This window comes from Zea mays, chromosome 4 (genome assembly GCF_902167145.1).
Source record: "Zea mays cultivar B73 chromosome 4, Zm-B73-REFERENCE-NAM-5.0, whole genome shotgun sequence".
Taxonomy (NCBI): Eukaryota; Viridiplantae; Streptophyta; class Magnoliopsida; order Poales; family Poaceae; genus Zea; species Zea mays.
Window position 1 is genome coordinate 183280105 of NC_050099.1, and position 15517 is coordinate 183295621.

General features: G+C 43.3%; 1 protein-coding gene across 1 annotated transcript; it reads right to left on the reverse strand.

Annotated features, from left to right (window-relative positions):
* Positions 1-2385: 2385 nt before the first annotated feature.
* Positions 2386-3507, reverse strand: LOC103654225 (uncharacterized). The gene is made up of 6 exons (XM_020552251.1): positions 3454-3507; positions 3093-3369; positions 2920-3004; positions 2725-2849; positions 2562-2633; positions 2386-2462 (listed from the first exon to the last, which is right to left on the reverse strand). Exons 2-6 carry the CDS (start codon positions 3340-3342, stop codon positions 2386-2388), a joined length of 609 nt encoding a protein of 202 aa, XP_020407840.1. The 5' UTR covers positions 3343-3369; positions 3454-3507.
* Positions 3508-15517: the final 12010 nt, after the last annotated feature.

Here is a 15517-nt window from a genome sequence, read left to right on the forward strand (position 1 = left end):
GCTTATGCAGACAAATTTTGCTAATAACATGTTTGTGGTGTACGGGTGTGTAGCAGAAAAGAACAAAAAAAGTTGTGTTAAGTTTGTTATGAAAACAAAGTTCAGCAATAATTGTTTGTGACTTCAAGTTCATGATATAATTGTACACTATACTCTAGTTGTTGTCATCTATGGAGTTCCAAGTAACACTTGAGGCGGACTGTATTCTCTTGTCGTCAGTTGTAATTGCACGTTTGAATATTGCTTATACCAGATCAGTGTCTAGTTCGTGTTCCGACGCGCGGTCCGTCATGGTTCCCGTCCCAGTCCCACGGCGGTTTCAGAATCTAGAGTAGGGAGTCCGCGGATCCTAGGCGCGCTCGATGTTCTAGGATTTTGATTCGAGGTCATTTGTTTGTGAGCTGTGGTGATATCTGTTCCGTTATAAGGACATGGTCAAGGGTTTTAGAAATATGGATATATCTAGTCATATGCGTCTCCTGTATATTTACATGTTGAATTTAGAATATCAACTAAGAATAGCGAGATACATTAACACTTTAACAGTGATTTTGGCATCTGTATCTGCTAGTTGAATCTACCTTCATCTCTGATTGGATTAACATGATACTAAAAAAAGTTACCCCATATAGGCTCCTGACTGATGTGTTACGCGCCTTTTCATGCCCGCTTAATTTCCCAGTGTCCCTACACCTATTTCAACCTTGCTATTAGAGGAGGCGAGTATACAGTGGCAGGCTCCTCAGGGTTCCTCTTATGCAATTATCTTAGATTATTGAATTTAGGTGTCAAATTCTGGTGTTGGTTTCTTATGGCACCTTCATATGCTCTGTTTCTGTGTTATGGAAACTAATCTATACTGCATTTCACATTCTGAAGAATTCCAACCAGTTGTGCCTGTTGTGAAAGCCGAGCCACTTAAAAATCAGTAGGCTGATGAAGATGTTGAAGAAGATGATGTAAAATAATCATGGGAAGAAGAGGAGGAGGAGGAGGTAAATGAAATTATATGATTTTTTAATTGATGCATCACATAAACCCTTTTATTTAACTTTGTTTCTTTTATGTATATAGGCAAAAGTAAATTTTCTCTTCTTTATACGAAATTCTATCTTTATGTAGTTGTGACTGTTATAAGCATGAATGCCTGCATGTTGATAGCACTAATTGATAATTATTATTTGTTCGTTGCTTGGCTGTTCAAAAATATTTGTTGGAGATACTTGATGCATATGCCCTTGCAGTGTAGGTCTGATTTCTTGTTCACACTACCATTCTATTTGCATATCTATCTTGGCATCTGTATCTGCTAGTTGAATCTACCTTCATCTCTGATTGGATTAACATGATACTAAAAAAAGTTACACCCATATAGGCTCCTGGCTGCTGTGTTACGCGCCTTTTCATGCCCGCTTAATTTCCCAGTGTCCCTACACCTATTTCAACCTTGCTATTAGAGGAGGCGAGTATACAGTGGCAGGCTCCTCAAGGTTCCTCTTGTGCAATTATCTTAGATTATTGAATTTAGGTGTCAAATTCCGGTGTTGGTTTCTTATGGCACCTTCATATGCTCTGTTTCTGTGTTATGGAAACTAATCTATACTACATTTCACATTCTGAAGAATTCCAGCCAGTTGTGCCTGTTGTGAAAGCTGAGCCACTTAAAAATCAGTGGGCTGATGAAGATGTTGTAGAAGATGATGTAAAAGAATCATGGGAAGAAGAGGAGGAGGAGGAGGTAAATGAAATTATATGATTTTTTAATTGATGCATCACATGAACCCTTTTATTTAACTTTGGTTGTTTCATGTATATAGGCAAAAGTAAATTTTCTCTTCTTTATACGAAATTCTATCTTTATGTAGTTGTGACTGTTATAAGCATGAATGCCTGCATGTTGATAGCACTAATTGATAATAATTATCTGTTAATTGCTTGGTTGTTCAAAAATATTTGTTGGAGATACTTGATGCATATGACCTTGCAGTGTAGGTCTGATTTCTTGTTCACACTACCATTCTATTTGCATACCTATCTTGGCATCTGTATCTGCTAGTTGAATCTACCTTCATCTCTGATTGGATTAACATGATACTAAAAAAAGTTACCCCGATAAACTCCTGACTGCTGTGTTACGCACGTTTGAATATTTGTAACCCATACAGATTATTACGGGAATTCAATTTTTGCACAAAATATTTATTAATCATGGGAACAAAAAAAATTCACAAACTATCTCTTATTAAACCCATGTCATAGGTATTACAATTCAGCCTCATGTTGCTTTTGGTTGTTCAATAACAGTACGACATGTATTCTATCATTATAGAATCTATCTAGGCCTAAACATAGTTCCAATTATTGCTCTTTGTGAAATTGTAGAATCTATCTACACCTCTGTTCTTCAAGAAATGTAACAGCAAACTGACGGTTGTTCCGCGCCACCAAAGCTTTTTGAATTGCTACAATGAATGGCACAATTAATCACATCTACACGTAGTTCATGATATAATGAGAACAATCATGATTTAAATGTAACTAATTTTTAAGAATATACTTACGTCCAAAATAGTGGGTGTTGTGATGGAACGGATTGAAGTGTATTGTGGTATGATCCGAAGACTCGAGGCACTCTAGAATTAAACATTTAAATCTCTGTTACGAATCATTATAAAGCAAAACTTGGTGACAGATGTGTTTACAAGGCGTAAAGACATGTATTACCTTGTCTTCTGAACCGCCTAAACATAGTCCCAATTATTATGCCATAATCCTCCTTAGCCAACGCCCAGCGGAGTGCATTTTTGTTTAGTAGGTCACCCCAAACTTTAATGATATGTAAAGACCCCCTACGACATTGATTTTGGTAAGAATAGGTTATTAATATTTAGTTTTGAATATACAATTAATGGAATATACCTAGCATCCATTATAACAATCTTTCTGAAAGGGCCCCACATTGTGCGATGAATTGTATCCAAGTGGACTACAATAGCCATAATGTCTACAAAAATAACAATTTATAAATGGATTAATACTGAATTTTGTGGAAACGATATTTTAATAATATTAAGAGATCGATATATTCTTACCGACTAAAGTCCTGTTTGGCAACTCAGCAATATCAGCAAGGTTCAAGAATATTTGTTTTGGGAATGACACCATTTGAATTGGAAAAGTGTATGGCTCCACGATAGTTTGTTGGTTGAGACACAATTCCATGGGACCATTTAGATGACGAAAATTAAATTCACCCGGATGAAGACTAAACTTTACATTATGCATCTTGTAAACATGCTTTTCATGGAGCAAATTGTCGAAATGTTTGACTGTCTCATACATATATGTTATGGCCTCGATCTTGGCTCCCTAATAGTATTTCAATAGGAGAAGAGGCGATGGTATGAAGATCGTGTAACTTTGAAAATGAAACTTAAAGAATTGTTGGCTTACATTGATGTCAGATAAAACGAAATGTTGTCTGTCACGAAATCGTGGTTCAATCGGGAATTTAACTTCTACCCGAGCGACAATACTGTATTTCCGCGGTAGCCCATAAAAATCTTCATCGCGGTAGTCGTCGAACAACCTGAAGCTATATTAAACATACGACTAAATAACTATCATAACTTTGATAGAGAAATTTTATGTTTAAATGGAATACGACTAAATAAGCTATAATAACTTACATAGGCATTCCTTTTAGGCGGTCCGTTGCGGCTCTTTCCCGGTTCAATACGACCGGTTCCATCAAAACCTTGTAGCATTTAACATAATTTAAAATTTAAATTTAAATGGGGTTAGAGGGGTTAGAGGGGCATGGTTTCACATAATTCTGCTACACATTTAAATTCTGCTACACATTTGATGATGAAGGTGATTTGGAAAATGGACAATTCTGCTACACATAAATTCTGCTACACATTTCAAAACGAAATTGTTTCAGATAAGATATTGATAGGACATGGATTGTACTCATCAGAATTTGTATTTTTGTCGAAGAGGTACCATGATAGGCTCACTTGCTTAATAGTATGAAATACATTGGCATGGTCTTGTCAAGAAAAAGGAATCAGATTTGTCAAACCATTACAATGGTAGCTGAGCAGTAGCTTAATATTCGGACGTAAATACCAGGGCAGCTCTCCAATGTTCTTATGTCTGATAACATGTTTGTGGTGTACGAGGTGTGTAGGTACAAGTATTTTATTTCATTGCTTCGGATTTGGATTTATGTGGTTTTTATGTGCATCAATTGTCATGTGGCCTGTGTCAACCGATATTCACCCCATGTTTGCACATGTAATTAATTAACAGTACTGCGTTATGAAGATGTGCACTGCATCATTTAGTCAGGGGCCATAAGGCCTTTGAATGTACAGAGATAATGTCTAATACCTCCCCACTATCAATTTATCTAAAAATTAGCATCAAACGATATATACCGGAAGAATGCATATAAACTTTATACCCCATTACAAACCACCAATACACATAAGCATCCATGGCATTAACACCATAGTTTGTTAGGAAAATTAAACTGACACAAGATCGAAAAAATGAAACCAAAGTGGTATGGGCAGGCTAAGAATAACATAAATGGGTTTTATGTGAATCAATTGTCATGTGGCCTGTGTCAGCTTATTCACCCCATGTTTGCACATGTAATTAATTAACAGTACTGCGTTATGAAGATGTGCACTGCATCATGTAGTCTGGGGCCATAAGGCCTTTGAATCTACAGAGATAATGTCTAATACCTCCCCACTATCAATTTATCTAAAAATTAGCATCAACGGATATATACCGGAAGAATGCATATAAACTTTATACCCCATTACAAACCACCAATACACACAAGCATCCATGGCATTAACACTATAGTTTGTTAGGAAAATTAAACTGACACAAGATCGAAAAAATGAAACCAAAGTGGTATGGGCAGGCTAAGAATAACATAAATGGTATGGGCATGAACTCTGTACCTAACAATACATGATAAAAAATAACAATTCAGCTGATCACATCTGTAACACCCTAAGGAGTGAAATCATGTTTATTTCATTAACAAATTAACAAATCAAGCAAAAGGGATGCAAAGGTTTAGTAAGGCTAACTAGGGGTTGTGTAGAGCCGCAACACGTCCAAGTTTGCTGTTGGCGTTGCCGTCGCAGTGAAGAATAACCTTGCACCAACCACATGAAGAAGCAAATTGTTTCAGCTGCATGGATTGGAACTGAAACTGGATGCACAGTTTCTGATGCACAACTTTGTTATTGAAAAGCAAGCACAGTTACTACTGCAGAACTTTGTTAAGTGTTTGAAAATGGAGCATCAGAAGCTTGTTCTTGGATTTAAATGAATTATACACATAGCACAATTCCAGAACAATAGAATATAAAACATGGTTGTTTGGTTCCTTGCCACAAATAACTGATTCAAAAACAGAATAAGTTGAAAATGGAGCACATAGCACAATTTCAGAACAATAGTCGCAGTGAAGAATAACCTTGCACCAACCACATGAAGAAGCAAATTGTTTCAGCTGCATGGATTGGAACTGAAACTGGATGCACAGTTTCTGATGCACAACTTTGTTATTGAACAGCAAGCACAGTTACTACTGCAGAACTTTGTTAAGTGTTTGAAAATGGAGCATCAGAAGCTTGTTCTTGGATTTAAATGAATTACACACATAGCACAATTCCAGAACAATAGAATATAAAACATGGTTGTTTGGTTCCTTGCCACAAATAACTGATTCAAAAACAGAATAAGTTGAAAATGGAGCACATAGCACAATTTCAGAACAATAGTCGCAGTGAAGAATAACCTTGCACCAACCACATGAAGAAGCAAATTGTTTCAACTGCATGGATTGGAACTGAAACTGGATGCACAGTTTCTGATGCACAACTTTGTTATTGAACAGCAAGCACAGTTACTACTGCAGAACTTTGTTAAGTGTTTGAAAATGGAGCATCAGAAGCTTGTTCTTGGATTTAAATGAATTACACACATAGCACAATTCCAGAACAATAGAATATAAAACATGGTTGTTTGGTTCCTTGCCACAAATAACTGATTCAAAAACAGAATAAGTTGAAAATGGAGCACATAGCACAATTTCAGAACAACAGAATAACAAACATGGTTGTTTGTTTTGGAGCATCAGAAGCTTGTTCAACTGGAGCGCGGATCCAAGTTTTTCATCCGACGCCCAGGATCAAGCAAAATCAATAATTCAAGATACTTAACTGTGCTTGCTGTTCAACTAGTCGCCCTATTCAGAAAACACAACTATTGAGGAAACAGCTAGGGGAGCAGCAAAATCAATAATTCAGAAAACACACCTATTCAGAAAACGCCCAAGATCTGCAGCTAGTCAAGATAATTAACTGTGCTTGCTGTTCAACTGGTTGCCCTATTCAGAAAACACAACTATTGAGGAAACAGCTAGGGGAGCACCAAAATCAATAATTCAGAAAACACACCTATTCAGAAAACGCCCAGGATCTGCAGCTAGGGGAGCAGCAACTCAATATTTCGGCTCCCCATTTGTTCTTGTAGGTGGGCAGAGGTTGCCGAGGTAAATGCGGCATCGTCGATGGAAGGTGAGCGACAAGAATGGTGGGGATCGCGGAGCAGAGGGGTAGAACAGCGTTGATGGCGGCCGCGCACATCCTCCCCACGCCCTCAACACGCGTGCCATCGATTTCGTGGGGTAGCAGCGCGTTTATGGTAGGCGCGATTAAGGGTGGAAGGAGGGAGGCGACGCGAGGATGGAAGGAGCGGGTGCTCGGATCCGCGCGGCTGCGGGATACGCGCGTGGGCTTGGGGCGGCAGCGGGATTTCTGCTCGGAGATGTGAGGATGTAATGAGCGAGTGCTCGGATCCGTGCGGCTGCGGGATGCGCGCGTGGGCGTGGGGTGGCTGCGGGATTTCTGCTCGGAGACGCGAGCCGGCGAGGATGGAAGGAGCGGGTGCTCGGATCCGCGCTGCTCTGATCCGCACGGCTGCTCTGATCCGCACGGGATTTCTTCTCTGATCCGCGTGGGGTGGCTGCGTGGAGGCGAGAGCCGGCGAGGATGGAAGGAGCGGGGAGGCAGGAGCCGGCGAGGATGGAAGGAGCGGGGAGGATGCGTCGCGGCGTGGCTGGGACGACTGCGGGCGTACGCGGGATGCGTGCGCGGCAGAACGTGCGCCATCCCGTTGGACGCCTACACTCCATACATAATTAGTAGTAGAGACTTCAGTCCTTGAAAGAGAAAATAAAAGATAAAGATAGAACAATTAATATATTTTTTTACCATGGATAGCACAAATGGTAACTATGAACTTCTTTTCTAAGTTGCGCTTTCTAGATTGGTGTACCACTATAGTAATTTAGTAAACCTCTCTAGAAACTTGAGTAGTGTAATTGAAGGTGTCAATCTAATAAACAATACTGATATATTGGAAAAAATATCAGTGGTTAATTGAAACTTGGAAATTTCCGTCTGAAATCTAAACTCACAATGCCTCGAGTTCCACCAGACTGCCAAATTCTAAGGGGATGCATCCACTTAAATAATTTTCTTGTTGGTACCTGCTAGTCATCCCACATTTAAATAAAAGCTATGCTGCACACCAAACCCAACTCAAATCAACAGAAATAGAGTCAGATCGGACACGAGGAAGGGCACCTGCGCCGCGCTGGAAGTGGCAGGAAGCACCGGTGCTGATCTAGGACGGGTCTCGGCGTGCTGTGGCGTCAAATGGAGGCGAAAGCCACGGGCCAGACTACGACGATCGGCAATGGGCAGATGAAGTCGTAGCAGTGGGTGGCGTGGGGGTGGAGCAGCGCTGCGCGTGGGGGAGCTGGGGAACAGACAGGGACGACGGTTCGTAGTGATTTTGTCTACCCCGCGTCCCCGCGCGACGAGCTAGGGGAGCGGAGTGTGCGGCGTGGGCGCTGGCCCAACATGGCAGTTGCTGAACGCGCGTATGGGACGAGGATGTCCGGGACGAGCCTCGGCCAGAACACCTCGCGGGGCACGGCGTCCGGGACGAGCCTGTCCGCCATGGCTTCCAGCGCGTCGCTGTCGTAGCATAGGGCCTCGATCTCCTCCTCCTTCTCATCCAGGATAAACCCCTTACTCCACGCGGCGAAGTCCTCGTCGTCCTCGGGATCGGACGTGAACGTGGCCGGATCCGCCTGGAGCGCGCGCAGCTACGCCTCGAAGCGGCTGTACCGGACGTGGGTCCCGGAGGCGGAGCTGGGGTCGGAGTCGCCTGAAAGGGAATTAGGCTTACACCTAGTTCCTATATAATTTTGGTGGTTGAATTGCCCAACACAAATCTTTGGACTAACTAGTTTGCCCAAGTGTATAGATTATACAGGTGTAAAAGGTTCACACTCAGCCAATAAAAAGACCAAGTTTTGGATTCAACAAAGGAGCAAAAGGGCAACCGAAGGCACCCCTGGTCCGGCGCACCGGACTGTCCGGTGTGCCACCGGACATGTCCGGTGCACCAGGGGGACTCAGACTCAAACTCGCCACCTTCGGGAATTTCCAGAGGCGACTCGGCTATAATTCATCGGACTGTCCGGTGTACACCGGACAGTGTCCGGTGCGCCAAGGGAGGTCGGCCTCAGGAACTCGCCAGCTTCGGGAAACTCCAACGGCTAGTCCACTATAATTCACCGGACTGTCCGGTGTACACCGGACTGTCCGGTGTGACTCCGGAGCAACGGCTATCTTGGCGCCAACGGCTACCTGCTGCGCAATAAATGCGCGCGCAGCGCGCGCAGATGGCAGGCGCGCCCATGCTGGCACACCGGACAGCAAACAGTACCTGTCCGGTGTGCACCGGACACCCAGGCGGGCCCACAAGTCAGAAGCTCCAACGGTCAGAATCCAACGGCAGTGATGACGTGGCAGGGGGCACCGGACTGTCCGGTGTGCACCGGACTGTCCGGTGTGCACCGGACTGTCCGGTGTGCACCGGACTGTCCGGTGTGCACCGGACTGTCCGGTGCGCCATCGAACAGACAGCCTCCACCAACGGTCATGTTTGGTGGTTGGGGCTATAAATACCCCAACCACCCCACCATTCATTTCATCCAAGTTTTCCCACTTCTCAACCACTTACAAGAGCTAGGCATTCAATTCTAGACACATACAAAGAGATCAAATCCTCTCCAATTCCACACAAGGCTTTAGTGATTAGCGAGAGAGATTTGCCGTGTTCTTTTGAGCTCTTGCGCTTGGATTGCTTCTTTTCTTTCTCACTTGTTCTTGTGATCAAAATTCCATTGTAATCAAGGCAAGAGGCACCAATTGTGTGGTGGCCCTTGCGGGGAAGTTTTGTTCCCGACTTTGATTTGAGAAGAGAAGCTCACTCGGTCCGAGGGACCGTTTGAGAGAGGGAAGGGTTGAAAGAGACCCGGCCTTTGTGGCCTCCTCAACGGGGAGTAGGTTTGAAAGAACCGAACCTCGGTAAAACAAATCCGCGTGTCACACACTTCATTATTCGCTTGCGATTTGTTTTGCGCCCTCTCTCACGGACTCGTTTATATTTCTAACGCTAACCCGGCTTGTAGTTGTGTTTATATTTGTAAATTTTCAGTTTCGCCCTATTCACCCCCCCTCTAGGCGACTATCAATTGGTATCAGAGCCCGGTGCTTCATTAGAGCCTAACCGCTCGAAGTGATGTCGGGAGATCACGCCAAGAAGGAGATGGAGACCGGCGAAAAGCCCACTACAAGCCACGGGAGCACTTCATCGGAAGAGTCCCGCACCAAGAGGAAGGAGAAGAAGAAGGACTTCTCCAAACGGAAGGAGAAAAAGTCTTCCTCTTCTCACCACAAAGAGAAGAAGGAAAAATCTTCTTCCCACAAGCCGCATCGGAAAGGCGACAAGCACAAGAGGATGAGGAAAGTGGTCTACTACGAGACCGACACTTCATCAACATCGACCTCCGACTCCGATGCGCCCTCCGTCACTTCTAAGCGCCAAGAGCGCAAGAAGTATAGTAAGATCCCCCTACGCTACCCTCGCATTTCCAAACATACACCTTTACTTTCCGTCCCATTAGGCAAACCACCAATTTTTGATGGTGAAGATTACGCTAGGTGGAGCGATTTAATGCGATTTCATCTAACCTCGCTCCACAAAAGTATATGGGATGTTGTTGAGTTTGGTGCACAGGTACCGTCGGTAGGGGATGAGAACTATGATGAGGATGAGGTGGCCCAAATCGAGCACTTCAACTCTCAAGCAACAACAATACTCCTCGCCTCTCTAAGTAGAGAGGAGTATAACAAAGTACAAGGGTTGAAGAGCGCCAAGGAGATTTGGGATGTGCTCAAAACCGCGCACGAGGGAGACGAGCTCACCAAGATCACCAAGCGGGAAACAATCGAGGGGGAGCTCGGTCGGTTCCGGCTTCGCAAAGGGGAGGAGCCACAACACATGTACAACCGGCTCAAGACCTTGGTGAATCAAGTGCGCAACCTCGGGAGCGTAAAGTGGGATGACCACGAGATGGTTAAGGTTATTCTAAGATCTCTTATTTTCCTTAACCCTACTCAAGTTCAATTAATCCGTGGTAATCCTAGATATACTAAAATGACCCCCGAGGAAGTTATCGGGAATTTTGTGAGTTTTGAGTGCATGATCGAAGGCTCGAGGAAGATCAACGAGCTTGATGATGCCACCACATCCGAAGCTCAACCCGTTGCATTTAAGGCAACGGAAGAAAAGAAGGAGGAGTCTACACCAAGTCGACAACCAATAGACGCCTCCAAGCTCGACAATGAGGAAATGGCGCTCGTCATCAAGAGCTTCCGCCAAATCCTCAAGCAAAGGAGGGGGAAGGATTACAAGTCCCGCTCCAAGAAGGTTTGTTACAAGTGTGGTAAGCCCGGTCATTTTATTGCTAAATGTCCTATATCTAGTGACAGTGACCGAGGTGACGACAAGAAGGGGAGGCGAAAGGAGAAGAAGAGGTACTACAAGAAGAAGGGCGGTGATGCCCATGTTTGTCGGGAGTGGGACTCCGACGAAAGCTCAAGCGACTCCTCCGACGACGAGGACGCCGCCAACATTGCCGTCACCAAGGGACTCCTCTTCCCCAACGTCGGCCACAAGTGCCTCATGGCAAAGGACGGCAAAAAGAAGAAGGTTAAATCCAACTCCTCCACTAAATATGAGTCTTCCAGTGATGATAATGCTAGTGGTGAGGAAGATAATTTGCGTACTCTTTTTGCCAACCTTAACATGGAACAAAAGAAGAAATTAAATGAACTAATTAGTGCCATCCATGAGAAGGATGATCTCTTGGACTCCCAAGAGGACTTCCTAATCAAGGAAAATAAAAAACATGTTAAGGTTAAAAATGCTTACGCTCTACAAGTTGAAAAATGTGAAAAATTGTCTAGTGAGCTAAGCACTTGCCGTGAGATGATTGACAACCTTAGAAATGAAAATGCTAGTTTAAATGCTAAGGTTGATTCTCATGTTTGTAATGTTTCAATTCCCAATCCTAGAGATAATAATGATGATTTGCTTGCTAGGATTGAAGAATTAAACATTTCTCTTGCTAGCCTTAGATTAGAGAATGAAAATTTGATTGCTAAGGCTAAAGATTTTGATGTTTGCAAAGTTACAATTGCCGATCTTAGAGATAAGAATGATATACTTCGTGCTAAGATTGTTGAACTTAATTCTTGCAAACCATCTACATCTACCATTGAGCATGTCACTATTTGTACTAGATGTAGAAATGTTGATATTGATGCTATTCATGATCATATGGCTTTAATTAAGCAACAAAATGATCATATAGCAAAACTAGATGCTAAAATTGCCGAGCACAACTTAGAAAATGAGAAATTTAAATTTGCTCGTAGCATGCTTTATAATGGGAGACGCCCTGGCATTAAGGATGGCATTGGCTACCAAAGGGGAGACAATGTCAAACTTAGTGCCCCTCCTAAAAGATTATCAAATTTTGTTAAGGGCAAGGCTCCCATGCCTCAGGATAACGAGGGTTACATTTTATACCCTGTCGGTTATCCCGAGGACAAAATTAGGAAAATTCATTCTAGGAAGTCTCACTCTGGCCCTAATCATGCTTTTATGTATAAGGGTGAGACATCTAGTTCTAGGCAACCAACCCATGCTAAGTTGCCTAAGAAGAAAATTCCTAATGCATCAAATGAACATAGCATTTCATTTAAAACTTTTGATGCATCCTATGTTTTGACTAACAAATCCGGCAAGGTCGTTGCCAAGTTTGTTGGGGGCAAACACAAGGGGTCAGAGACTTGTGTTTGGGTACCCAAAGTTCTTGTTTCTAATGCCAAAGGACCCAAAACAGTTTGGGTACCTAAAGTCAAAAACTAAATTTGTTTTGTAGGTTTATGCATCCGGGGGCTCAAGTTGGATACTCGACAGCGGGTGCACAAACCACATGACAGGGGAGAAGAAGATGTTCTCCTCATATGAGAAAAACCAAGATCCCCAACGAGCTATCACATTCGGGGATGGAAATCAAGGTTTGGTCAAAGGATTGGGTAAAATTGCTATATCACCTGACCATACCATTTCCAATGTTTTTCTTGTAGATTCTTTAGATTACAATTTGCTTTCCGTATCCCAATTATGTCAAATGGGCTACAACTGTCTATTCACTGATGTAGGTGTCTCTGTCTTTAGAAGAAGTGATGATTCAATAGCATTTAAGGGAGTGTTAGAGGGTCAGCTATACTTGGTAGATTTTGATAGAGCTGAACTCGACACTTGCTTAATTGCTAAGACTAACATGGGTTGGCTCTGGCACCGCCGACTAGCCCATGTTGGGATGAAGAATCTTCACAAGCTTCTAAAGGGAGAACACATTTTAGGATTAACAAATGTTCATTTTGAGAAAGACAGGATTTGTAGCGCATGTCAAGCCGGGAAGCAAGTTGGAACCCAACATCCACACAAGAACATCATGACGACCGACAGGCCGCTTGAGCTACTCCACATGGATCTATTCGGCCCGATTGCTTACATAAGCATCGGCGGGAGTAAGTATTGTCTCGTTATTGTGGATGATTATTCTCGCTTCACTTGGGTATTCTTTTTACAGGAAAAATCTCAAACCCAAGAGACCTTAAAGGGATTCTTGAGACGGGCTCAAAATGAGTTCGGCTTAAGGATCAAGAAAATAAGAAGCGACAACGGGACGGAGTTCAAGAACTCTCAAATTGAAGGCTTTCTTGAGGAGGAGGGCATCAAGCATGAGTTCTCCTCTCCCTACACCCCTCAACAAAATGGTGTAGTGGAGAGGAAGAATCGAACTCTATTGGACATGGCAAGGACCATGCTTGATGAGTACAAGACCTTGGATCGGTTTTGGGCCGAGGCGGTCAACACCGCTTGCTACGCCATCAACCGGTTATATCTTCACCGAATCCTCAAGAAGACATCATATGAACTCCTAACCGGTAAAAAGCCCAATATTTCTTATTTTAGAGTCTTTGGTAGCAAATGTTTTATTCTTGTTAAAAGAGGTAGAAAATCTAAATTTGCTCCTAAGACTGTAGAAGGCTTTTTACTTGGTTATGACTCAAACACAAGGGCATATAGAGTCTTTAACAAGTCCACTGGACTAGTTGAGATTTCTTGTGACGTTGTGTTTGATGAGACTAACGGCTCTCAAATAGAGCAAGTTGATCTTGATGAGATAGGTGAAGAACAGGCTCCATGCACAGCGCTAAGGAACATGTCCATTGGGGATGTATGTCCTAAGGAATCCGAAGAGCCTCCACATGCACAAGATCAACTGTCCTCCTCCACGCAAGCATCTCCACCAACTCAAAATGAGGATGAGGCTCAAGTTGATGAAGGACAAAATCAAGAAGATGAGCCACCTCAAGATAATGGCAATGATCAAGGGGGAGATACAAATGATCAAGAAAAGGAGGATGAGGAAGAACCAAGACCGCCACACCCAAGAGTCCACCAAGCAATCCAACGAGATCACCCCGTCGACACCATCCTCGGCGACATTCATAAGGGGGTAACTACTCGATCTCGGGTTGCACATTTTTGTGAGCATTACTCTTTTGTTTCCTCTATTGAGCCACACAGGGTGGAGGAAGCACTTCAAGATTCAGATTGGGTGGTGGCGATGCAAGAGGAGCTCAACAACTTCACTAGAAATGAGGTATGGCAGTTAGTTCCACGTCCTAACCAAAATGTTGTAGGAACCAAATGGGTCTTCCGCAACAAGCAAGATGAGCATGGTGTGGTGACAAGGAACAAAGCTCGACTTGTGGCCAAGGGATTCTCCCAAGTCGAAGGTTTGGATTTCGGTGAAACCTATGCACCTGTAGCTAGGCTTGAGTCAATTCGCATATTATTGGCCTATGCTACTTACCATGGCTTTAAGCTTTATCAAATGGACGTGAAAAGTGCCTTCCTCAATGGACCAATCAAGGAAGAGGTCTATGTTGAGCAACCTCCCGGCTTTGAAGACAGTAAGTATCCTAACCATGTCTATAAGCTCTCTAAGGCGCTTTATGGGCTCAAGCAAGCCCCAAGAGCATGGTATGAATGCCTTAGAGATTTTCTTATTGCCAATGGGTTCAAAGTCGGAAAAGCCGATCCTACACTCTTCACTAAAACTCTTGAAAATGACCTGTTTGTATGCCAAATTTATGTTGATGATATCATATTTGGGTCTACTAACGAGTCTACATGTGAAGAGTTTAGTAGGATTATGACACAGAAATTCGAGATGTCTATGATGGGGGAGTTGAAGTATTTTCTAGGATTCCAAGTCAAGCAACTCCAAGAGGGCACTTTCATTAGCCAAACAAAGTATACTCAAGATATTCTAAGCAAGTTTGGAATGAAGGATGCCAAGCCCATCAAGACACCCATGGGAACAAATGGGCATCTCGACCTCGACACGGGAGGTAAGTCCGTGGATCAAAAGGTATACCGGTCGATGATTGGTTCATTGCTTTATTTATGTGCATCTCGGTCGGACATTATGCTTTCCGTATGTATGTGTGCAAGATTCCAAGCCGACCCTAAGGAATCACACCTTACGGCCGTAAAACGAATCTTGAGATATCTGGCTTATACTCCTAAGTTTGGGCTTTGGTACCCTCGGGGATCCACTTTTGATTTGATTGGTTATTCAGATGCCGATTGGGCGGGGTGTAAGATTAATAGGAAGAGCACATCGGGGACTTGCCAGTTCTTGGGAAGATCCTTGGTGTCTTGGGCTTCAAAGAAGCAAAATTCGGTCGCTCTTTCCACCGCCGAAGCCGAGTACATTGCCGCAGGACATTGTTGCGCGCAATTGCTTTGGATGAGGCAAACCCTGCGGGACTACGGTTACAAATTAACCAAGGTCCCTTTGCTATGTGATAATGAGAGTGCAATCAAAATGGCCGACAATCCCGTCGAGCATAGCCGCACTAAGCACATAGCCATTCGATATCATTTTCTTAGGGATCACCAACAAAAG

Coding starts and splice junctions, on each gene's coding strand:
- LOC103654225 (XM_020552251.1), bottom strand. CDS start 3,342: ATGTATGAGACAGTCAAACATTTCGACAATTTGCTCCATGAAAAGCAT. Junction 2,850..2,919: donor ATTGTTATAATGGATGCTAG/GTATATTCCATT, acceptor TCAATGTCGTAG/GGGGTCTTTACATATCATTA. Junction 2,634..2,724: donor TAGGCGGTTCAGAAGACAAG/GTAATACATGTC, acceptor GTTTAATTCTAG/AGTGCCTCGAGTCTTCGGAT.